Source organism: Hylobates moloch, unplaced genomic scaffold (genome assembly GCF_009828535.3).
Source record: "Hylobates moloch isolate HMO894 unplaced genomic scaffold, HMol_V3 SCAFFOLD_13, whole genome shotgun sequence".
NCBI classification, from domain to species: Eukaryota; Metazoa; Chordata; class Mammalia; order Primates; family Hylobatidae; genus Hylobates; species Hylobates moloch.
The window spans coordinates 64385486-64404206 of NW_026652288.1; the positions used below are offsets into that span (position 1 = coordinate 64385486).

Here is an 18721-nt window from a genome sequence, read left to right on the forward strand (position 1 = left end):
TACTCATAGGCACAATACAGACACCACTTCAGGGTCAATTTATGAAAATAAGAAGCAGCTCTTACACAAAATTTACTAAGAAAACTTTTATTTCAAACCAGTTTTCCTGGTACATTGTCATGAAAGTCTTTAGCTGGTTCCTCCCAGACTCCTTGGTCCCTGGAGTTTTCCTTCTTTGGCAGCTTTACCTTGGTTTATAAGCTTGTCAATACTCATATCATATCAAATATTTATGCTGTAGAAAAGGAAGTTTCAAAAATAGGTGATATTATGTAATAGCATGCAGTTCTAAGTTAAAATACAAAGCTAAAATGATTACATACATTTAAGGAATAAATACAAAATTTATATTAGTCTTAGGAACATCCTTAAAATAACTACCATTGCTTTTGCCACAAAAAGTTTACTAAGTTAATAGCAACATCAGTATCACCCTTCTGTGGGAACAGATGACCTGTAAATCCAATCAAATTTGACTTTATATTCTTTGAAATGCAAAATCTACTTTCCCAAAGAAAGAATGATAGCAACGGGGGATTTATTTCATGGACAGCACACCAAAGTCTCTTTTACTAAGAATGTGCACAAACACTGATAGGAATAAGGGCAATGATTATTAGAATTGTATCAATAATGATATTATTGACATTAATAGGATGTTGTAGGTAAAAATTATATTGGTGGCTAATCAGTTTTTGGTTTTGTTGACAAACGTAGTCCTGATATTGAGAGAAGATTCTAAGAAACTGTTCATGCAGACTCTCCTTTCTCTGCTTCAGAGGTTCTGCTCCATCAGCCCTGCAAGGAGCCCCACAGAGAAAATATTCACACAACTTGAGAGCTGCATGGTATATTTTAAATAGTGTATGATATATATGTGTTCAATAGTTTTCCTAATTTTGAAAGTAATTTAAACTTTACAGAAACCTTGGAAGAAACATATTATTAGTGAGATGTATTATTTCTTAATAAATATCTTCTTATTTTCTTAATAAATCTCACTAATAATTTCACCACCTAGAGAGAGTCATCAGTAACATCTCATAAATTTCTATTCAGTCTTCATATATATATTTCAGATACTATTTTGTAGACTGCTTTTTTTGCCACCCAGTATGGTATTATAAGCATTTACTCATTAAAAATTTTAAGACATGATTTTTAAAGTTGGATATTTTAGATGACATGTTGCAGTTTTTTACACACATTACAGTATATCATTTGCTTGTTTTCAGTTTTCCATTAGCATAAAATAATGTGGTGATACATATTTTTCTGCCTTGTTGATAATTTTCTGAGATCAAATGCCAGGTGGAAATACTGAGTCAAAATATGAGGATCATGATTTAGGTTCCTGCAAGATCTGCAGAACCAATTTACACATCCACCAAAGTATATGCAATGCACCCTATCTCACCACACTGTTATTGATGCTATCATTAAAAATAGATAAATATTTGCCAAAATATACTCAAAAAGGTATTTTATTGTTGCTTAAATGTGATTTTGAAGTGATTTGATTATTGGCAAGTGTGGATATTTTTATAGGTTCAAAAGATATTTGTTTTTGATCTTCTATGAATTGTCTGTTTATACCTTATATGTATATCTTATGTGAATCTGGATATTACATTTAACTCTAGAGTATATTTTATCAGATCATGAAAAGTTATCTGAGTTTTACAAAGAAAATAAAACTAGAGTATCTCGGTCATCTCAAAATAGTAATCTTTGAATGAATGAATGGCACATCACATTATGTGAATGTACGATGCATTAAATATCCTTACATAAACACTGCATTTGTTTAAATATCACTTTTAATTAACTTAGCCAATGGATCTTACCTTTTCTTTCAAGTACAGTGTAAGTGCTTTCCATTCCAGCACCAATGTGCTCAAAAACATGGCAATGAAATAACCAGGTTCCAACACTTCTTGGATACATTTTTACAGTTCGATAGACCCCAGGAGGAAGGTCATAAACATCAGATCGATACACTCCCCAATCCTTAACAAGGAGATTAAACACCATTACATGGCTTATAAAAGATATCACCACTTGCTATAATTCCCAAATTCTAATACCTAATTAGGTGACAATTAGAAAGCATTAGGTGCTGGGCTGGGCACGGTGGCTTATGTCTGTAATCCGCTACTTGGGAGGTTGGGGCGGCTGGGGAGGATGACTTGAGCTCAGGAGTTCAAGACCAACCTGAGCAACATAGCAAGCTCCTCATCTCTAAAAATATATATATATATATTTTAAAGATGTACACTGGTTCAGTCTGGAAAGGTGGGACAACTGGAGGAGGTGAGGCTTCCAGATCATAGGTAGATTCAAAGATTTCCTGATTGGCAATTGATTGAAAGAGTTTATCTAAAGACCTATAATCAACAGAAGGGAATGTCTGGGTTAAGATAAGGGGTTGTGGAGACCAAGGTTTGTATAGTGCAGATGAAGCCTCCGGGTAGCAGGCTTCAGAGAGAATACATTGTAAATGTTTCTTATCAGATTTAAAAAGTGTCAGGCTGGGCATGGTGGCTCACACCTGTAATCCTAGCACTTTGGGAGGCTGAGGTGGGCAGATTATGAGGTCAGGAGATTAAGACCATCTTGGCTAACACGGTGAAACCCCGTCTCTACTAAAAATACAAAAAATTACCCAGGTATGGTGGCAGGCACCTGTAGTCCCAGCTACATGGGAGGCTGAGGCAGGAGAATGGCATGAACCCTGGAGGCGGAGCTTGCAGTGAGCTGAGATCGTGCCACTGCACTCCAGCCTGGGTGACAGAGCGAGGCTCTGTCTCAAAAAAAGAAAAAAAAAGTGCCAGACTCTTTTAAGTTCATTCTCTCCTGGATCAGGAAAAAGACCTGGAAAGGGAAGATTCTCTACAGAATGTAGATTTTCCCCATAAGGGTTAGATTTGCAGGGCCATTTCAAAAAATGTCAAAGAAATATATTTTGGGGTAAAATACTTTGATTTCCTTTAGGGCCTGCTATCTGTCATGTTGGTATCTTATTACTACAAAGAGCCTGTTCTATCAGTCTTAAGGTCTTCATTTTAATGTTAATGCTGGTCAGCTGTGCCTGAATTTCAAAGGGTGGAGAATATAATGAGGCATATCCAACCCTCACTTCCCATCATGGCCTGAATTAGTTTTTCAGGTTAACTTAGGAATGCACTTGGTCTAGAGGGGACTTAGAATTTTATTCAATTTTTCAATTGTTTGGGGGACTTAGAATTTTATTTTTGGTTTACAATGAGGATTGGTAACCAGAAAGACCAGGGCAGGATTAGCGGATTGGGACTTTCAGCCCCATCCCCTAACCTCTGGGGAGGAAAGAGAGGCTGAAGGCTAAGTTGATCACCAATGGCCAATCATCTAATCAATCATGCCTATGTAATGAAGCCTCCATAAAAACCCAAATGGACAGGATTCAGAGAGGCTCCAGATAGCCAAACATGGTTCCTGGAGGGTAGCTCACCTGGAGAGGGGATGGAAGCTCCATGTGATTCTCCTGTACCTTACCCTAGCATCTCTTCTTCTGATATTCATTAGTACACTTTCTAATATCCTTTTTGATAAACCAGTGAATGTAGGCAAGTGTTTCCCTTCATTCTATAAGTCATTCTAGGGAATTAATTGAATTCAAGGAGGGGGTCATAGGAATCCCAATTTATAGCCTGCTGCAGATTAGCATATGAAAACAACTTGGAGTTTGTGATTGGCATTGGAAGTGGGGGGAAGCCTTGTAGAACTGAGCTCTCAACCTGTGGGGTCTGACACTGTATCCAGGTAGATAGTGTTGAAATTGAATTGGAGGACAACTAGCTGGTGTCCAATGAAGAATTGATTGATTGGTTGCGGATGGAGGGAAATCTCCACACATTTATTTGTGACCAGAGGTCAAAGAAGTCTTCTGTGTAACTGATTGTGAGTGAGAGAACAGGAAAATCACTTTGATATTGTTTCTATTCCTATATTCTCAATCACCTTAATCAAGTTCTCAAACTTAGCCTCAGCAATATGAGGACCTATTGCCATCACGTACCTCTTGATGCAATGTGTGGGGAGCATTCAACATCACCTTTGTGGTGTTCTTGGCAAATTTGTTAAACATGGATCCAATCATGAGGAAACTATCAGGCCAATGCAGAATATGGAACATTCTATGAAACAACTGGCCTGGACCCTTCAAAAATGAAATGTTATGAGGGAGGAATTTTTTTTAAAGGCAAGGGGATCTCTTCAGATTTTAGGAAAGCTATGGCAATGGCAACCAAATGCTATGTATGCATCTTGATCAGATCCTAGATTAAAAAAAACAGCTATAGGGAGCATTTTAGGACAACTTGGGATATTTGAATGGATTGCACATTAGACTATATTATTGAATTAATGTTAATTTGGGGGTGTGATAATTTTATTGTAGTTGGGGTGGAGACTGTCCTTATTCTTAGGGATGATTCAGTATTTAGGGGTAAAGAGTCATAATGTTTGCAATGCACTTTGAATTGCATTCAGAAAAAAACGTAGAAGAGAAAGCTAATGTGGCAAAATGCATATGAGCATTCAGAGTATTTTTCTTTATGTTACTGAGGGCGTGAAAAAAGTTTTTTTAAGTTAGGATAGAAAGTACAAACCTAGAAATGACTATAAATGTCTTAGTTATCTATTAACTAACAATAGATTAGAGTGAGAAATGCACTTCATTCTTTGGTCAGCACTCATCAAATGTTCATGGGATATAAAGAGCTAAATTATAATTATTTACTTGAACCTGATATATTATAGATGATATGGATCAAATTTCTGACTTGGTCATTTTCTTTCCAGCCGTGTTATCTTGCCATGCTACCCGATAACTGGTTTACAAGACATCACAGGATATGGACCCACTGAAGGCTCTTACCTTGTATTCAAAGCTATGGCCATGAAAGTGAACTGTGTGCAGGTCAGCTTCATTCCCTATGCCAATCAGATACCAATTCACTACATCCCCAACATGAAATGTTAGACCTTGGTTATTTCCAAACAGTCTTCCGTTAATTGCTGTGGGAGGCAGGGAAAGGCACAGTTTATTATATTCAAAAAGGTTTTAAAATAATGTGGGCTTTTAAAAAATAACCACTTTAAAAAATTATTATCATCCTTATAGAAAATATCATGGATGTTTTAAGAAGCAGTGGGGATTTTAAAGCCAGACTGAGGAAGTTGTTAAATGTGACCAAGCCATCCATTCAAGGATGTGTCTAATTCTAAAGAGTTTTTCTTGCCCAAGGAAATGAGGCACTTTGTGTTAACACAATCAGGTTAGATTTGACTATTTCACAACTAAGCATACTTATATTGGTGAATTGTGTATTTAAAATTATCACAAGAGACTTAGAATATTAGGAATGGCCAGGCATGGTGGCTCATGATTGTAATCTTAGCACATTGGGAGGCTGAGGCGGGAGGATCACTTGAATTCAGGAGTTCGAGAACAGCCTGGGAAACATAGTGAGACCCTGTCTCCATAAAAGAAAAAGAAGAATATTAGGAGTGTGCATTCTTATTTAACTGCCCTAAGTCAAACCTTTGTGATCTGCCACTTGTATGTCTGGAATGGCCATTTGTGAGGTTCAGGCCCCCTCTTGTCCTCTACAGGTGTGGTCTCCAAAGGGTAATGTAAATAAAATATGAAGATTTTATATATATATATATATATACACACACACACACACACACACACATATCCTCTTCTTACTTTGCTGTTTTGTGTGCATCTTTAAAATGTATAAAGTGCATTGGTACAGTGGTGCAAGTATATAATCTGTAACTATATATCTATGGAGGCTGAGCTCTAATGCTTTCAGCTGATGGAGGGATGTAATAGAAGAAACTAGAAGACACTGCTCTAGACTAGTGCTTCTCACACTTTAATGTGAATATGGCCTGGGGATTTTGTTAAAATTCAGATTCTGACTTAGGTCTTTGAAGTCTGAAATTCTGCGTTTCTAACAAGCTCCCAAGTGATGCTGATGTTGCTGGTCCTTGGGCCACACTTGGAGTACAAGTGCCCATATGAGTGCCAGAGTTATTCCTAAAATCTATCTCACCACGCCCTAGCTCAGTGTACTTGGTGCTTTAGTACAGTGATTCTCTACAGAAGGTGATTTTTTTCCCTAGAGGACATTTGGCAATGCCTAGAAATATTTTTGGTTGTCATAACTTGTGGGGAGATGCTACCGGCATCTAGTAGGTGGAGGATATAGATGCTGATAAACATCTACAGTGCACTGGATAGCTCCATACAACAAAGAGTTATCTAACCTAAAAGGTCAGGAAGTTAAGAAACCCTGGTTTAGATCAAGTCTAAATTCTTAACAAGGTGTTTGAGGTCTTCCACAATTCTGTTGGCTCTTTCTTCCCAAGTGCTATGTGACTTAGATCACATTCTTCCATCTACTTGGAATGCCATTTCCCTCCTTTTCTAACTGGACAGACTCCTATGCAACCTTAAAAAATCAACTTGAATGTCTCTTCCCTATCATGAAGCCTTTCCAAATCTTGCAAATAAGAATTTAAAGCACTGCACTGTGTTTAAATTTCCGTGACAGCATCCCACCCCGCGTCATCCTGCTTGGATTGTAGCAATGCGCAAGTCTGGCGTCCCTTAGACTGTAAACAACATGAGGGCAGATGACCCATATTATGGGCCTTTGCATCTCTTTAGGGCCTCGCAAGGTGCTTTGTGCCCTCTATGACACTTATTAAAAAGACTATTGGTAAAATGGATGTCACCCTTGAATTAACTTTAAATTTACATATATTTCTAAAAAAGAAAAAAAACAACCTTAGAAGTGGGAGATTATTATATTTGAATTTGCCTTAGTTAAGGCTCTTTTACCCAGTCATATCTCTGACCCCCCTCAGCTGAGTGGCTTAAGATGAGAAGTTTCCCTGGCTAAGAAAGTAAGTGAGATTGTTCATGTGCTTTCTATTGGAATAATTGTCTTGTTACTGTGATTCCAGAGGTGGGGAGGTCATCTAGATGTACCTAGATGCATCTAGTCACAGTCAACCTATAAAATAATATTGGTTGATAAGCATGAAGTTTTCAAAAGTTCTGCCTGTGAAGGTAATGTGATGGGGAAAGGTGGGTGGGGCCATGTTCACTTTGGTTTGCCCCAAGCCCCACCTCTCTCTGGGTTCATCCAGGCAAAATACTTAGAAAATTATGGTAGTAAGGCCCTCCTGAAATGACAGCTGATGTTCCTGTTTTTACATTGTCTGCATAGCTCTAGAAAGCATGAGCATTTGCTGTGCTTGCTAAGTCAGTAGTCTGTGGCATATGGTCAAGGTCCAGCACACTGCCTCTGTTACCATAGCCCATGAGCTAAGAATGGTTTTAAAATTTCTAAACAGTTGAAAAAAAAGTTAAATAGTATTATTTCTTGACATGTTATATGAGATACAAATTTCAGCATCCATAAATGAAGTTTTTGGCTCTCAGCCACTTTCATTTGTTTTCCTATTGTCTATGACCACTTTCATTCTACAGTGGCAGAGTAGAGTATGGCTTATGACAGAGACCACGTGGCCTGCAAGCCTAACTTCTCTACTATTTGGCCCTTTGCAGAAAAAATTTGCTGACCCCTGGTCTACATGATCTATACCAGTTCTATGTAGTTGAATTCTATAAACTGTGTGGAGCGAGGCCCTTTCATCTGTTTCATTTGTGCAGAGCAACCTGTGGGTTACCATTGGTGAGTCAGTGAGAGAATGTTACCATGCATTTGGTTGCTGAGTTGAAAATTATCATCTTCCTTGTCCACTTGGTTTGGTTTTGAAGCATAGGTGTTGACATTGTCTTCAAAGTACCAGGATTCGTTCTCATCGAATATCATGAAGAGGAGAACACGGTGAACTATGTTGGGGTTGATGTCTTTGCGGCATACAATCAGAGGGCCTACCAGTCCACTGTAAAGATCCTGAGGAGGCAAAGCAAGATCATTCACTGTGGCCACAACTAACATTTTCCCCCGCAAAATAAAAGAGGTAGAATCAAGTTTTAGTTTTTAATGAGGTCAGATCCTGAGTTTTTAATTATCAGGATTCTGAGAGTGAGGAACAAAATGTTTGACATGCTCAATGCTTGACTGAAGAAAAATTGTAACCTCATTCATTAGAGTTGAAGTTTAAAGAGAACACCAAACCTCTGAAAGGGATTTTAGATACATTTTTCAGTGGATTTAGCTCTATTTTTGACATTTTAATAAAAAAATAATTTTGGTTTCAATTAAAATTCCTGGAATTGAAGTTGGTTGGCAGGAAGTCTAAAGGAGTTAGTCCCTTCACCTTTGTGCTTTTGCCCCTGCAGCAGCTTTTAGTTGAGAGTCTTGGTTTGTTTGTCTTCATTTTGTTTTTGAATTAAATCTCTGTGTAGATTCTTGCTCCAGGCAGAGTGGGCCAAGATAAGAGTTCAAATAGAATATTTGCACTGTTGTTTTTTTTTAGTGCAAATAAACTTGAACCCTATCGTTGAGGGTTTTAAATATAAGCACACACACATACAATCCCCTACATACACACACACACTCTCTCACACACACACACAATATGTATATATATATATACTTCTTATTAATCACAGAATTATATCATTCTTTATTTATTATTACTATTGTTACTATTATTATTATTTAGAGACTGAGTCTTGCTGTGTCACCTAGGCAATGGAGTGACCATAGCTCAGCATAATCTTGAACTCCTGGACTCAAGTGATCCTCCTACCTCAGCCTCCCATAGCTAGGACTACAGGCATGTGCCACTGTGCCTGGCTAATCCTAAAATTTTTTGTATAGACATCAGCCACCACATCCAACTGAATTTTAAAATTATTTAGTGTATGTTGTTTTCTGTAATTCGAATACTATTCAGTGGAACAAAGTGTAGTCTATTATTGTATAATTAGATATATTTTTCAATTCACAGTGAGACTATGTAAAGAATTATAAACCTAAGTAATCATAATGTAATAATTTATTTTGCTCTTGAAAAATGCAGACCAATGTAGGAATAAAAGCTGAACAGTAGTTAAGTTACTTAATAGAAAGTTTACATAGAACTAAGATTTTTAAGAGCAATGATAAATACCTTCTTCCTTCCATTATAATTTCTAGGAGGAGATAGGATGAGAACTGTTATTTGATTTAAAGTTTACCTTAGCTGCAGATACAGTTGAATAGTAAAACCAAGGTATGCATTCAAAGTCCAGTGAGGTAGGACCAGTTCTATCAGGTATCTGCCAAGTATATATTTGAATCTCTCCTGAAATAAACAAATGAAGTGTATTTAAATAGAGCTTTTAAAATCAGACTTCTTTATGGAGAACCAGACAACGAGCAAACACTAAAGCTATAAAAATAGTAGGCAGCATAGTCCTAGCTTTCACTTCTGGTTTCACTTCTTGCTTTGTGATCTTAGTCAATGTGGCAATTACTCAATGTGACAAAGCCTTGAATCCCTGCTCTGAACCTTCCAATGTGTGGATCACATGTACCTCTTCCCTGCTCTCAAGGCTGTGCATATTAGTCCCATTGGATCTTAATTCTATATTCTATATTGCAGTGAAGTTCTTTTGCTCCCTCCCCACCATAATCTTGTATCTCCCACTTCCAAAGCTCCATGGGAGTTATAGTCCTATGACATTAACCAACCCCACCCCCAGCTCCCAAATCTGTAACAATCTACCTAGCACTAACCCTTGCCTTCCAGTACCTCACACAATGCCTGGCATACAGCAGGTAGAGTACTCAGAAGTGTTTGCGGAATGCATGTAGTAGATCCTTTCCTAACTAATCAGAGCAGAGGACTGACTTGCAAACTCCCTTGATATGAGACTCAACAGACCATAGGACTGTTTTTAAAAACAAAAAGAAATATTTTGCCTACCATCAAAGTCTATTGTCAGTCCCTCTGCTTTACAAATCTTTTCTTTCTGAATTTGGCTTTCATTGATACTCTTAATTTCCAAAACTACTTGTTTTGGTGAGCAACTGTAGTGGACATTCTGATGCCACCCCTAGATCCCCAATCAAGAATGAAGAATATTTCACTCCAGCAGGTGTCAGCCTCCTTTAGAGAGAGCCTTGGCTGAAGAAAGCCACCTTGCTCAAGATTGCATCTAATGACTGCTGCAGGGACATAACAGCCCAGCTCTCTCACTCCAGCTTAGGACAGCTGAAGGTCACCCTATCTTCAGAACTGGGTTGGTTGTGACTTCTGTTGAGGCTGCATCTCTGCTCAACTTCACTCCCTGTCCAATCCTACTCATTTCTCATTCTTTCCATATTAGTTGATTCCAAAAGCACTATCTACACACAAATCCTCATATCAGAGTCTGCTCACTGGGCATTTTTAATTAAAATATATTAATGTTCTTCTGAGTTAATTATGTTGAATGGCATGCTGTGTAGCAGTGATTCCATTCCATGGAAATGTTATTACATGGGGTCCATCATTTCCTCTTATTGGCTCAATCCTCCTCTACTTTCTCACATATTGCATTTTGTACTCAACTCCTACTTTAGCACTTTAGTTGCAGAGATTGAATATAGTATAAGAATACCTGGCAGCTGGACAGGTACAGAAGTGGGAGGGAGGGTGGACCTAGAGGAGAAATTCATACACTGGGGAGGTGGACCTTGAAGACCAAACCTTCACTTCACAGTTTTACTCATGGTGCCCCAACCTGGAAGTAAACTTGACTTGCAGAAGGAACTCCCCCGCCAAATGCTTTCTTCAGGCCCATCTTACTAGTCCACTAGTCTCTCTCATCTGGAACTGCACCCATATATTTAAAAGAACATTAGCCTCATAGTCCTGCATAAAAGCTTTGGGGAGTTTTTTTCTCCCAAAGTAGTTACCTGGCTGAGTTGGAACAACAGTGGAATTATTTGTTTTCACTCCATGAGCATGAATAGAATATGGTCTTGAGGCTTTATTTTTAAAGATAATTTGAATTTTTTGACCAGGGTTGAGCAATATTAATGGACCTAGGGAATATAAAAAGAAATATGTCTGAGTAATTGTTATTTATTTTACATTATGAGTCATCAGTCTTCTTAAGTATTTACACAGTGACTTATTCTTATCCTTTTACTTAACATGCAGCCAAATGAAATAAAAACTTATAACAAGTAGATCATTGCTGATTTATGAAACATGATTTTTGCCTGAAATTTTTAAATCATTCAGAATTTTATAAGGTTTTTTTTTTTTGCCAGAAAACTTATTTTAATGAACATCGGTTTATGCCTAGGAAAACATACAATTTAAAAATGAAACCCTTTCTTTTCTTTCCTGACCAATCTCACCTTTCAAGCCTTTTATTCTCTTGCTCCTTAATCTATTGGAGGATTGCAAGGAGCTGCGAGGCCTGTTTATTGACCCAAAGTGATTTTCTCTCTTATAGACTAAAAATCTTCATTTTACTTTCTCTCCCTTTCATCCTAAGCCAAAAACTACAGGTATAAAATTCATTTTAAATCTTCTTTCTATTTGGAAGCAGATTGAATCAGTGGCTCTGAAAAATTCTGAAACACAGGTGGTTTTGAGATGAGATAAGCAGCAAGAACTTTCTGCAAACTTGTGCTACAGTTACTAAAATTAGAGCCCTGAAGATGCCTGCTGGAGGCTAAATGCTAGCTAAAGACAGGGTCTCTTTGCTCCATGTGACCTTTTCACCTCCCCAAAAAATATGCATGTTTTTTTCTTTTTAATAAAGTGTTTTCCTTTTTGCATAAATAATAATGGAAGCTTGAGGGTCAGATTACATTATTTATCTTCATGCATTCAGCCAGAATCCTAGAAAAAACAAACATCCTGTGGTTACTAAAGATAGGGGCCCACTCAAAAGCAGCAGCAACAGGATAGCACAGGCTTCCCTCCAGGGCTCACAAAGAGACAAGCTCTAGAGGCTGACAGAGAGCAAAGAAGAGCAAAAATTCCTCTCCATCAGCATGTAAATCCATCTCCTCAGGATCCCACATCATAAAATAACCTCTAATATACACATAGATATTAAGACTGAAACAGGAGTTGGGCATGTGGAAATGTCGCATGTGGGCACCTGGGGTGACTCAGAGGTTTCCTACTTGATCTATCAAGGGTGGAAGAAAGAGTTGTAATTTTCCTCACTCAGACAGAAGACACTTAAATTTACATAAAGAAGTTCCTTTCTTCACATATACTAGGGTCCCCTGGGCTTTGTTTTAATTGTATTGAAATGATCCCTACATGCTACTTCTAAACTCCTTTCTAGAATTTTTTAATTCTGAGAGCAAGAATCCAGGTCATCTGAAACTGAGCACATTACTTTTCTACATTCTCCTTATTTTTTAGGAAACAACACTTGAATCATTTTTTTTCCCTAATGAAAACGCCTATCAGCAAACAAATCCGAATTACAGGTACTTTCCTCTGTCGAAGTAGAGGTTGACAATGGCCTCCATGTGTACAACAATCTCTAATGGCTGAGGACAAGAAAAACTCGAAAACCAATCTTATGGCATATCAATACCTAGTATATCGAGATGTTTTTCATCTTCATTCCTTTTTGTTTGATTTGTGAACGTGTTATCATCATATTGACGATATAAGACTTTCTTGTATTTGGACCCAAGAAGTGTTCCACTTCTATCCACATACATGCTCGTTTGGCTTTAAGAAAATAGAAACAGAAACCAAAAAAACCCACAAAGTTAGTTAATTTAACCATTAATTTAGACAAATAACTCATATGGAAGAACTTCTTATATCTAGAAGCTGTTTTACCTAAAAATGTAAGTCATCTTTTTAAAAAAATATATATTAATTCTAGCAAGATAGTTAGATATTCATTCTACATTTTAAAGCTTATTTTCACGATAAAATTTAGTTTTTATAAATAAATATATAGTAAGAGAGAAAACCAGAGAGAGAAATCAAATTGTACAAAAAGAGAAAAACGGGTGTCTTTAATTTGAAGTTCTCAGAAGAATAGAGGTAGAAGAAAATGAAGACAAAAGAAACACCTGACTGACTGTAGACACTGAATGTAGCTGAAGTTATGTTACTATTCCTGTGGTGAGATCAGACAGTAACATATGTCCAGGAAGGATGCAAGAAGTGAAAAGACAGGCAGGAAGAAATAAAGCCCGTAAGTAAGTTATATAGATATTTAGAAAGATTTGAATCCCTTTGCAATTGAATATGTCACACACACACACACACACACACACACACACACACACACACACATTTTGAAGTGATTTATAATTGAGAATATCCTAAACACACAAATACCACATCCACATACCCATTATGCACACATACACCATAACAAACACAAATAAATATACCACACACACCCAACATACCAAACACAAATAAATACAACATACACACAGACACAGACACACACACAGAGACTGAAAGGAGAGAGGAAGACTCAGAAAGAACCATTAGAATCTTTCCCATTTAGAGACTGGAGTTATCATGGTACTTCTCTCTTTGTAAGTGGTGGAGTTCATTCTCCCACTTTCTGCTAGGAGAATAATCCCATTCCATTTCCTCGGCTGCAATGTAAATAATTTTCTCCTCCTGGTATTGTGTTTGATCAGGGTTTGGCTTCCCACATTGCCTCACGTGATATTTATGTTTCATGCCTCCTAGATTGTGCTTTATTGTTATGCAAACCAAATCAAAAGTTCCTGCAGACAAATACAAAAGGAATGGTTAAAGCTTTGCCTTCAGATTTCTTTCCTCTGTAAAATTATTAATAAGCTGCAACCCTCAAAAGAAATATAGTAAAATCATTCATTCATTCTTTCATTAACTCAACAAATATTTATTGATGAGCTTCTTTGTGTCAGACGTATTTCTAGGCATTCGGGAAACATCAGAGAACAAAATAGTTAAAAATTCTTGCTCTCAGAGTTCATACTGCAAGGTGTTGTGGAGACAGACAATAAACATGTTAAGCAACTTGTATGTATGCTGGAAGGTGATAAGAGCTATGATTAAAGAAAAAAAGTAAAACAGCGTAAGGAGGACTGAGAATTCTGGGTGTGTGTTGGGAAGGGCTCAAGAGAGCAGTGAGCAATATCATAGGGTAAGCAGGGTGGGCCTTGATGAGAGGGTGATACCTGGGCAAAAATTTATAAGAGATGAGGTGGGTCTGGAGGAAAAGTGTGTTCTCTCTAGGCAGAAGAAACAGGTGGCAAAGGCCCCAGGCCAGGAGTCTGTTTGGTGTGTGTGAAGACCACCCAAGAGGCCGGTGTGTCTGGAGGGAGGGAGCAAGGGTGAGAGTACCAGGGAGCAGAGGGCTAGGTCATGGAGCCCTTGTGGGCCACTGAATACATGATAGCATTCACTGAGTGAAATGGAGAGCCACTGTGGGATTTTAAGTCAATGAAGGGTATAAGGACACTCTAGCAGCTGTGCTGAGAATAGACTGGCATGTACAATGGTGAAAGAAACGGGATCTGCTGAGAGGCTATTAAAAATAATCGATGAGAGATAATGGCTTTGATCAGAGTGGTAGGTAGCAGAGGAGGGAGCGAAAAAAAGTTCAATACATTAAAAATGCAAAACAATGACAAAAACAAAAAAAACACCCACCATAACAAAAAAAACTCTAGCCTGATTCCGACCAGAACATTCCACCTGAATTCTAGTTTTCTTTCTTTTACCTTGCTAATTTTAGGCCCACCACATGCTGACACTGCTTCTTGACAATTGCTCTCTTTCAACTCTACATATTTCTGTTGTTGCTGTGACTTTTGTGGCGGGTAAGGTTTAAGAAGCTGTACAAGGAAGCAAAACCTTCAGACTCACAGAGTTTGAGAAAAAGAATTTGTTTAAAATGAAATAATCCCTGTATAAGCTCTAGCACCATGTTTAACACATAGTGTACCACTTGTTTGCTACAGTTGATATGCTTTGGAAAAGAGAATGAGACAAGGTAGTTTTTAAATCCAGAAAAACACCTGCAGGGGAAAGGAGAGGAAGGACTGGGGCAGGAAAAAGAAGTAACTTGTCCCTGAATGAGCATGCAGGTACATCCGCTAACAAAGAGGAGAAGAAAAAAGCACCAGAGAAAGATCTCTCTCTCTTTTTTTTTTTTTTTTTTTTTTTTTTTTTGTGAGACCGAGTCTCGCTCTGTCGCCCAGGCTGGAGTGCAGTGGCACGATCTCGGCTCACTGCAAGCTCCGCCTCCTGAGTTCATGCCATTCTCCAGCCTCAGCCTCCCGACTAGCTGGGACTACAGGCGCCTGCCACCATGCCCGGCTAATTTTTTTGTATTTTTAGTAGACACAAGGTTTCACCGTGTTAGCCAGGATGGTCTCAATCTCCTGACTTCATGATCCGCCCGTCTCAGCCTCCCAAAGTGCTGGGATTACAGGCGTGAGCCACTGTGCCGGGCCAAAGATCTCTTTCTTTTCCCCTCCAGTTACTCTGAATCACAACTTTTGTTTGTTTGAAAAGTAAAATTTTAAATTTTGAAATGAAGAAAATGTAGTCAAATGAATATTTGGCATCACAGAGTCAAGATACCAATTCTTAGTATTTACAGAGTAGTTTGTTTATCATATAGCCAGGTTTTGGTTGGTATCAGTCATTTTTGACCAAGATAGATGGATTTTGAAGGGGCAGGTATATGGGACAAGGGTGGATCTACCGGATTAAAGAAGGAACTAGCATTTATTGAAAGTCTAACATATGCCAGGCACTTTACTATACTTTACCTGTCTCATTGATCATTGTCTATTCATTTTTGCAAATTACAAGTTTTTACAATTCCTATTTTACAAATGAGGAAACGAGGTTCAGAAGGAAGGCTGGTTTCCTTTGATCCCCACACAGTTCTTTGATATGGGGTGCCTTCTTTAAAAAAAAATGTTGCCAGCAAGGATCAACTTCACTGAAGCTAAAACATTTATCTAGAGAGCAAAGCTAGTAAGGAGGATAGAAAAAGAAAGGCACAAGGCAGTAGGGTAAGGTCGAAGCAGGAGGAAGGCCTGGGAAACAAATGGACAGAAGAGTAAGAAATGCAGAAGACAACAGAATGAAAATGAGTTTAAAGGGTTTAAAACATCTTCATCATTTTTGAAGAGCATTGGGATGGTTTAAAGCCTAAAGGACTAAGAGGACCTGAAAAAACTTAGGGGATTTATGTGTATAGGAAAATGAGATACTAAGGCTCTTATAAATGAAGTGGAGCAGGGCAAAGGTTTCTCAAGCATTGTTTGTATCAGTTCAATTTTTTTTTTCCTGTACAGAATATTCAGTGCATATAAAGATAGTGCTTCCGTATACTTTAATGTTTCAGGCTGAATGAGAAGACCCACTGCTCACCTATAGAATCAGGTGTCATCGAAAGCGTCTGAGAAGTATGAGGAAACATAGGTATTGTGTCCTTTCTTGTTCCTAAAGAAGTGAAGGTATTTCCTGAAAAATATATCCCGTGTAAATCTTCCACTGATCCTACACTAAAAACGTGCCACAAAACGTTGTCTCCTAAGCACATATCCAATCCAGGCAGATTTCCATACGTGTATCCATTTATGGCTGCAAGGCATTTGTAACAAAGGAAAGAGTATTTAATATTGGTACTTGATATCTTTTGAAACCCAACAAAGCATTAATCATGAAGCAGCTCATTCATGTAAAAAAAGCAAAGCAATTTTTTCAACTTTCCTCTCCTCTATTGTTATTTAATCACTTCATGGGGGCTAAAAATGACATTATAGAATTAGAGAATGACAGAATTCCATGATACTCTCACTGGGTTATTCCAGTCAAGCTCTTTCTTTTAGAGTTGAGGAAACCAAGGCCAGAGAAGCAGGTACTTGTCCAATGTCATATGACTAATAAATGAAAATGTTAAGATCAAAGTCCAAGTCTCCAGATTCTGGATCAACCCTTTTCCCACTGCACCGTACAGTCTTCAAAAGCCAACAACCAACCAACCAGCCACCCACCAACCCACCCAACCAGCTCAACAAACACCCTACTCCATCCACTCTACGAATTTGGCAATAGAGAAGTACATGACTTTTCACATTTAGCTATAGATAAAATATGTTGCACCAAGAAGGTGTTGGTAAATATTTGGTAAGTTAAATTCAAAATAATCACCCTAGTAGACAGTATTCTTCTTGGGAAATGATATTTATTTATTATTTATATATTTATTTATTTTTTGATATGGAGTTTTGCTCTTGTTACCCAGGCTGGAGGACAATAGCGTGATCTCAGCTCACTGCAACCTCCACTTCCCAGGTTCAAGCGATTCTCCTTCCTCAGCCTCCCAAGTAGCTGAGATTACAGGCACCTGCCACCACTCCCAGCTAATTTTTGTATTTTTAGTAGAGATGGGGTTTCACCATGTTGGCCAGGCTTGTCTCAAACTCCTGACCTCTGATGATTCACCCACCTCGGCCTCCCAAAGTGCTGGGATTGCAGGCGTGAGCCACCGCACATGGTTGGGATATTTAAAGGAAACATAAGTGTATTAGCCAACCGTTGTGGGGAAAACCTAAGTCTCTTTTAATCCATAATTCTTTGGGCAAAATAAAATTAAGTGTTTAATGCATTTATCTTGTAAGTTAAATTGTTTCTTACAGTACATCTTATTTGAGGCTTGGAAGTCTGGATCCTCTTTATCTACATTTTCAGGCTCTGTTATAAAGGTTCTGATATTTTCATCCAAGAGATTACTTTCATTTTCATCAAATATTGTGGCAAGTAGGTAAAACTCTTTGTCTACTCTTTTCTGTGGATGAGAACAGAAAAAGGAATAGACATGAAGTATAGATGGTCCATATTCAAATCTAGCCAAATGGTTGATCTGCATGTAGGGTTTCCCACACAAGGAGATTGTGTACTTGTGAAAAATTTGATCAATTGACTTCCTGATTTTGGATAGTCCATAGAAAGGTACAAGTCCCAGTGAATGAATTATCACAGAACTAAGAAGTTGGGAGGAATCTCTATGGCTTTTTTCATATAAAGTGTTTACTCCAGGGATTCCTATATCTAAACTTCATAAACTAAACCGTAAGATGTTTATAGTGGCTTTTAACATAATGTACTCTATGGAAAGTAAGTTAAATAAATAGTTTTCAATTCTAGAAAGTCTGAATTTTTAGGGCTTTTGAACAAATTTAATATAAGCATATTACTAGATTAAATGTAAAAATTATACATATAAGGATTATGACACTATAAATATGACATTATATAGATAAATACAAATATATATTTATAATTTTGAATAAGGTATACATTGTTATATATGTATGGATTTATAAAGCTTTGTTACCTATACTTTTTTATATAAATGTAGAAAAGAACTAGATATTCACTTCTGAGTGAGAAAAAAGGGAAACTCATTTAGCTAACATTTATTGAGCACCTGTTATATGCCCAAGAGGAGCTGTGGTTATTATAAAAAGTTAATAAAATCTTGTGTACACTTTCTAGAAAATCTTGTGTATACTTCCACTAGAAACAGTCTAGTGGAAGAAGCAGGCCAATGAAAACAATTGCATGGATAAATATTCTAATAGAAATGTACCTAAGGGACTATGGTAAACTGCAGGAGCTTCAACTAACTTTAGTTAGGGAAGATTGTCCAAAGGAAGGTACTCTCAGTCTGAGTTTCAAAAATGTCTCCCACTTT

At 37.6% G+C, this 18721-nt stretch overlaps 1 protein-coding gene across 1 annotated transcript in view; it reads right to left on the reverse strand.

Moving 5' to 3' along the window:
* Window positions 1-538: 538 nt before the first annotated feature.
* The window catches only part of LOC116480088 (ceruloplasmin-like), a 37322-nt gene continuing 19139 nt past the window's right edge, over window positions 539-18721 (reverse strand). The window contains exons 10-19 of the mRNA XM_032172033.1: window positions 17662-17812; window positions 16393-16605; window positions 13538-13745; window positions 12575-12714; window positions 10920-11048; window positions 9215-9321; window positions 7781-7982; window positions 4919-5058; window positions 1848-2010; window positions 539-591 (exon numbers count right to left, since the gene is read on the reverse strand). Coding sequence (XP_032027924.1) covers window positions 539-591; window positions 1848-2010; window positions 4919-5058; window positions 7781-7982; window positions 9215-9321; window positions 10920-11048; window positions 12575-12714; window positions 13538-13745; window positions 16393-16605; window positions 17662-17812 — 1506 coding nt within the window. The remainder of the gene's footprint in view (window positions 592-1847; window positions 2011-4918; window positions 5059-7780; window positions 7983-9214; window positions 9322-10919; window positions 11049-12574; window positions 12715-13537; window positions 13746-16392; window positions 16606-17661; window positions 17813-18721) is intronic.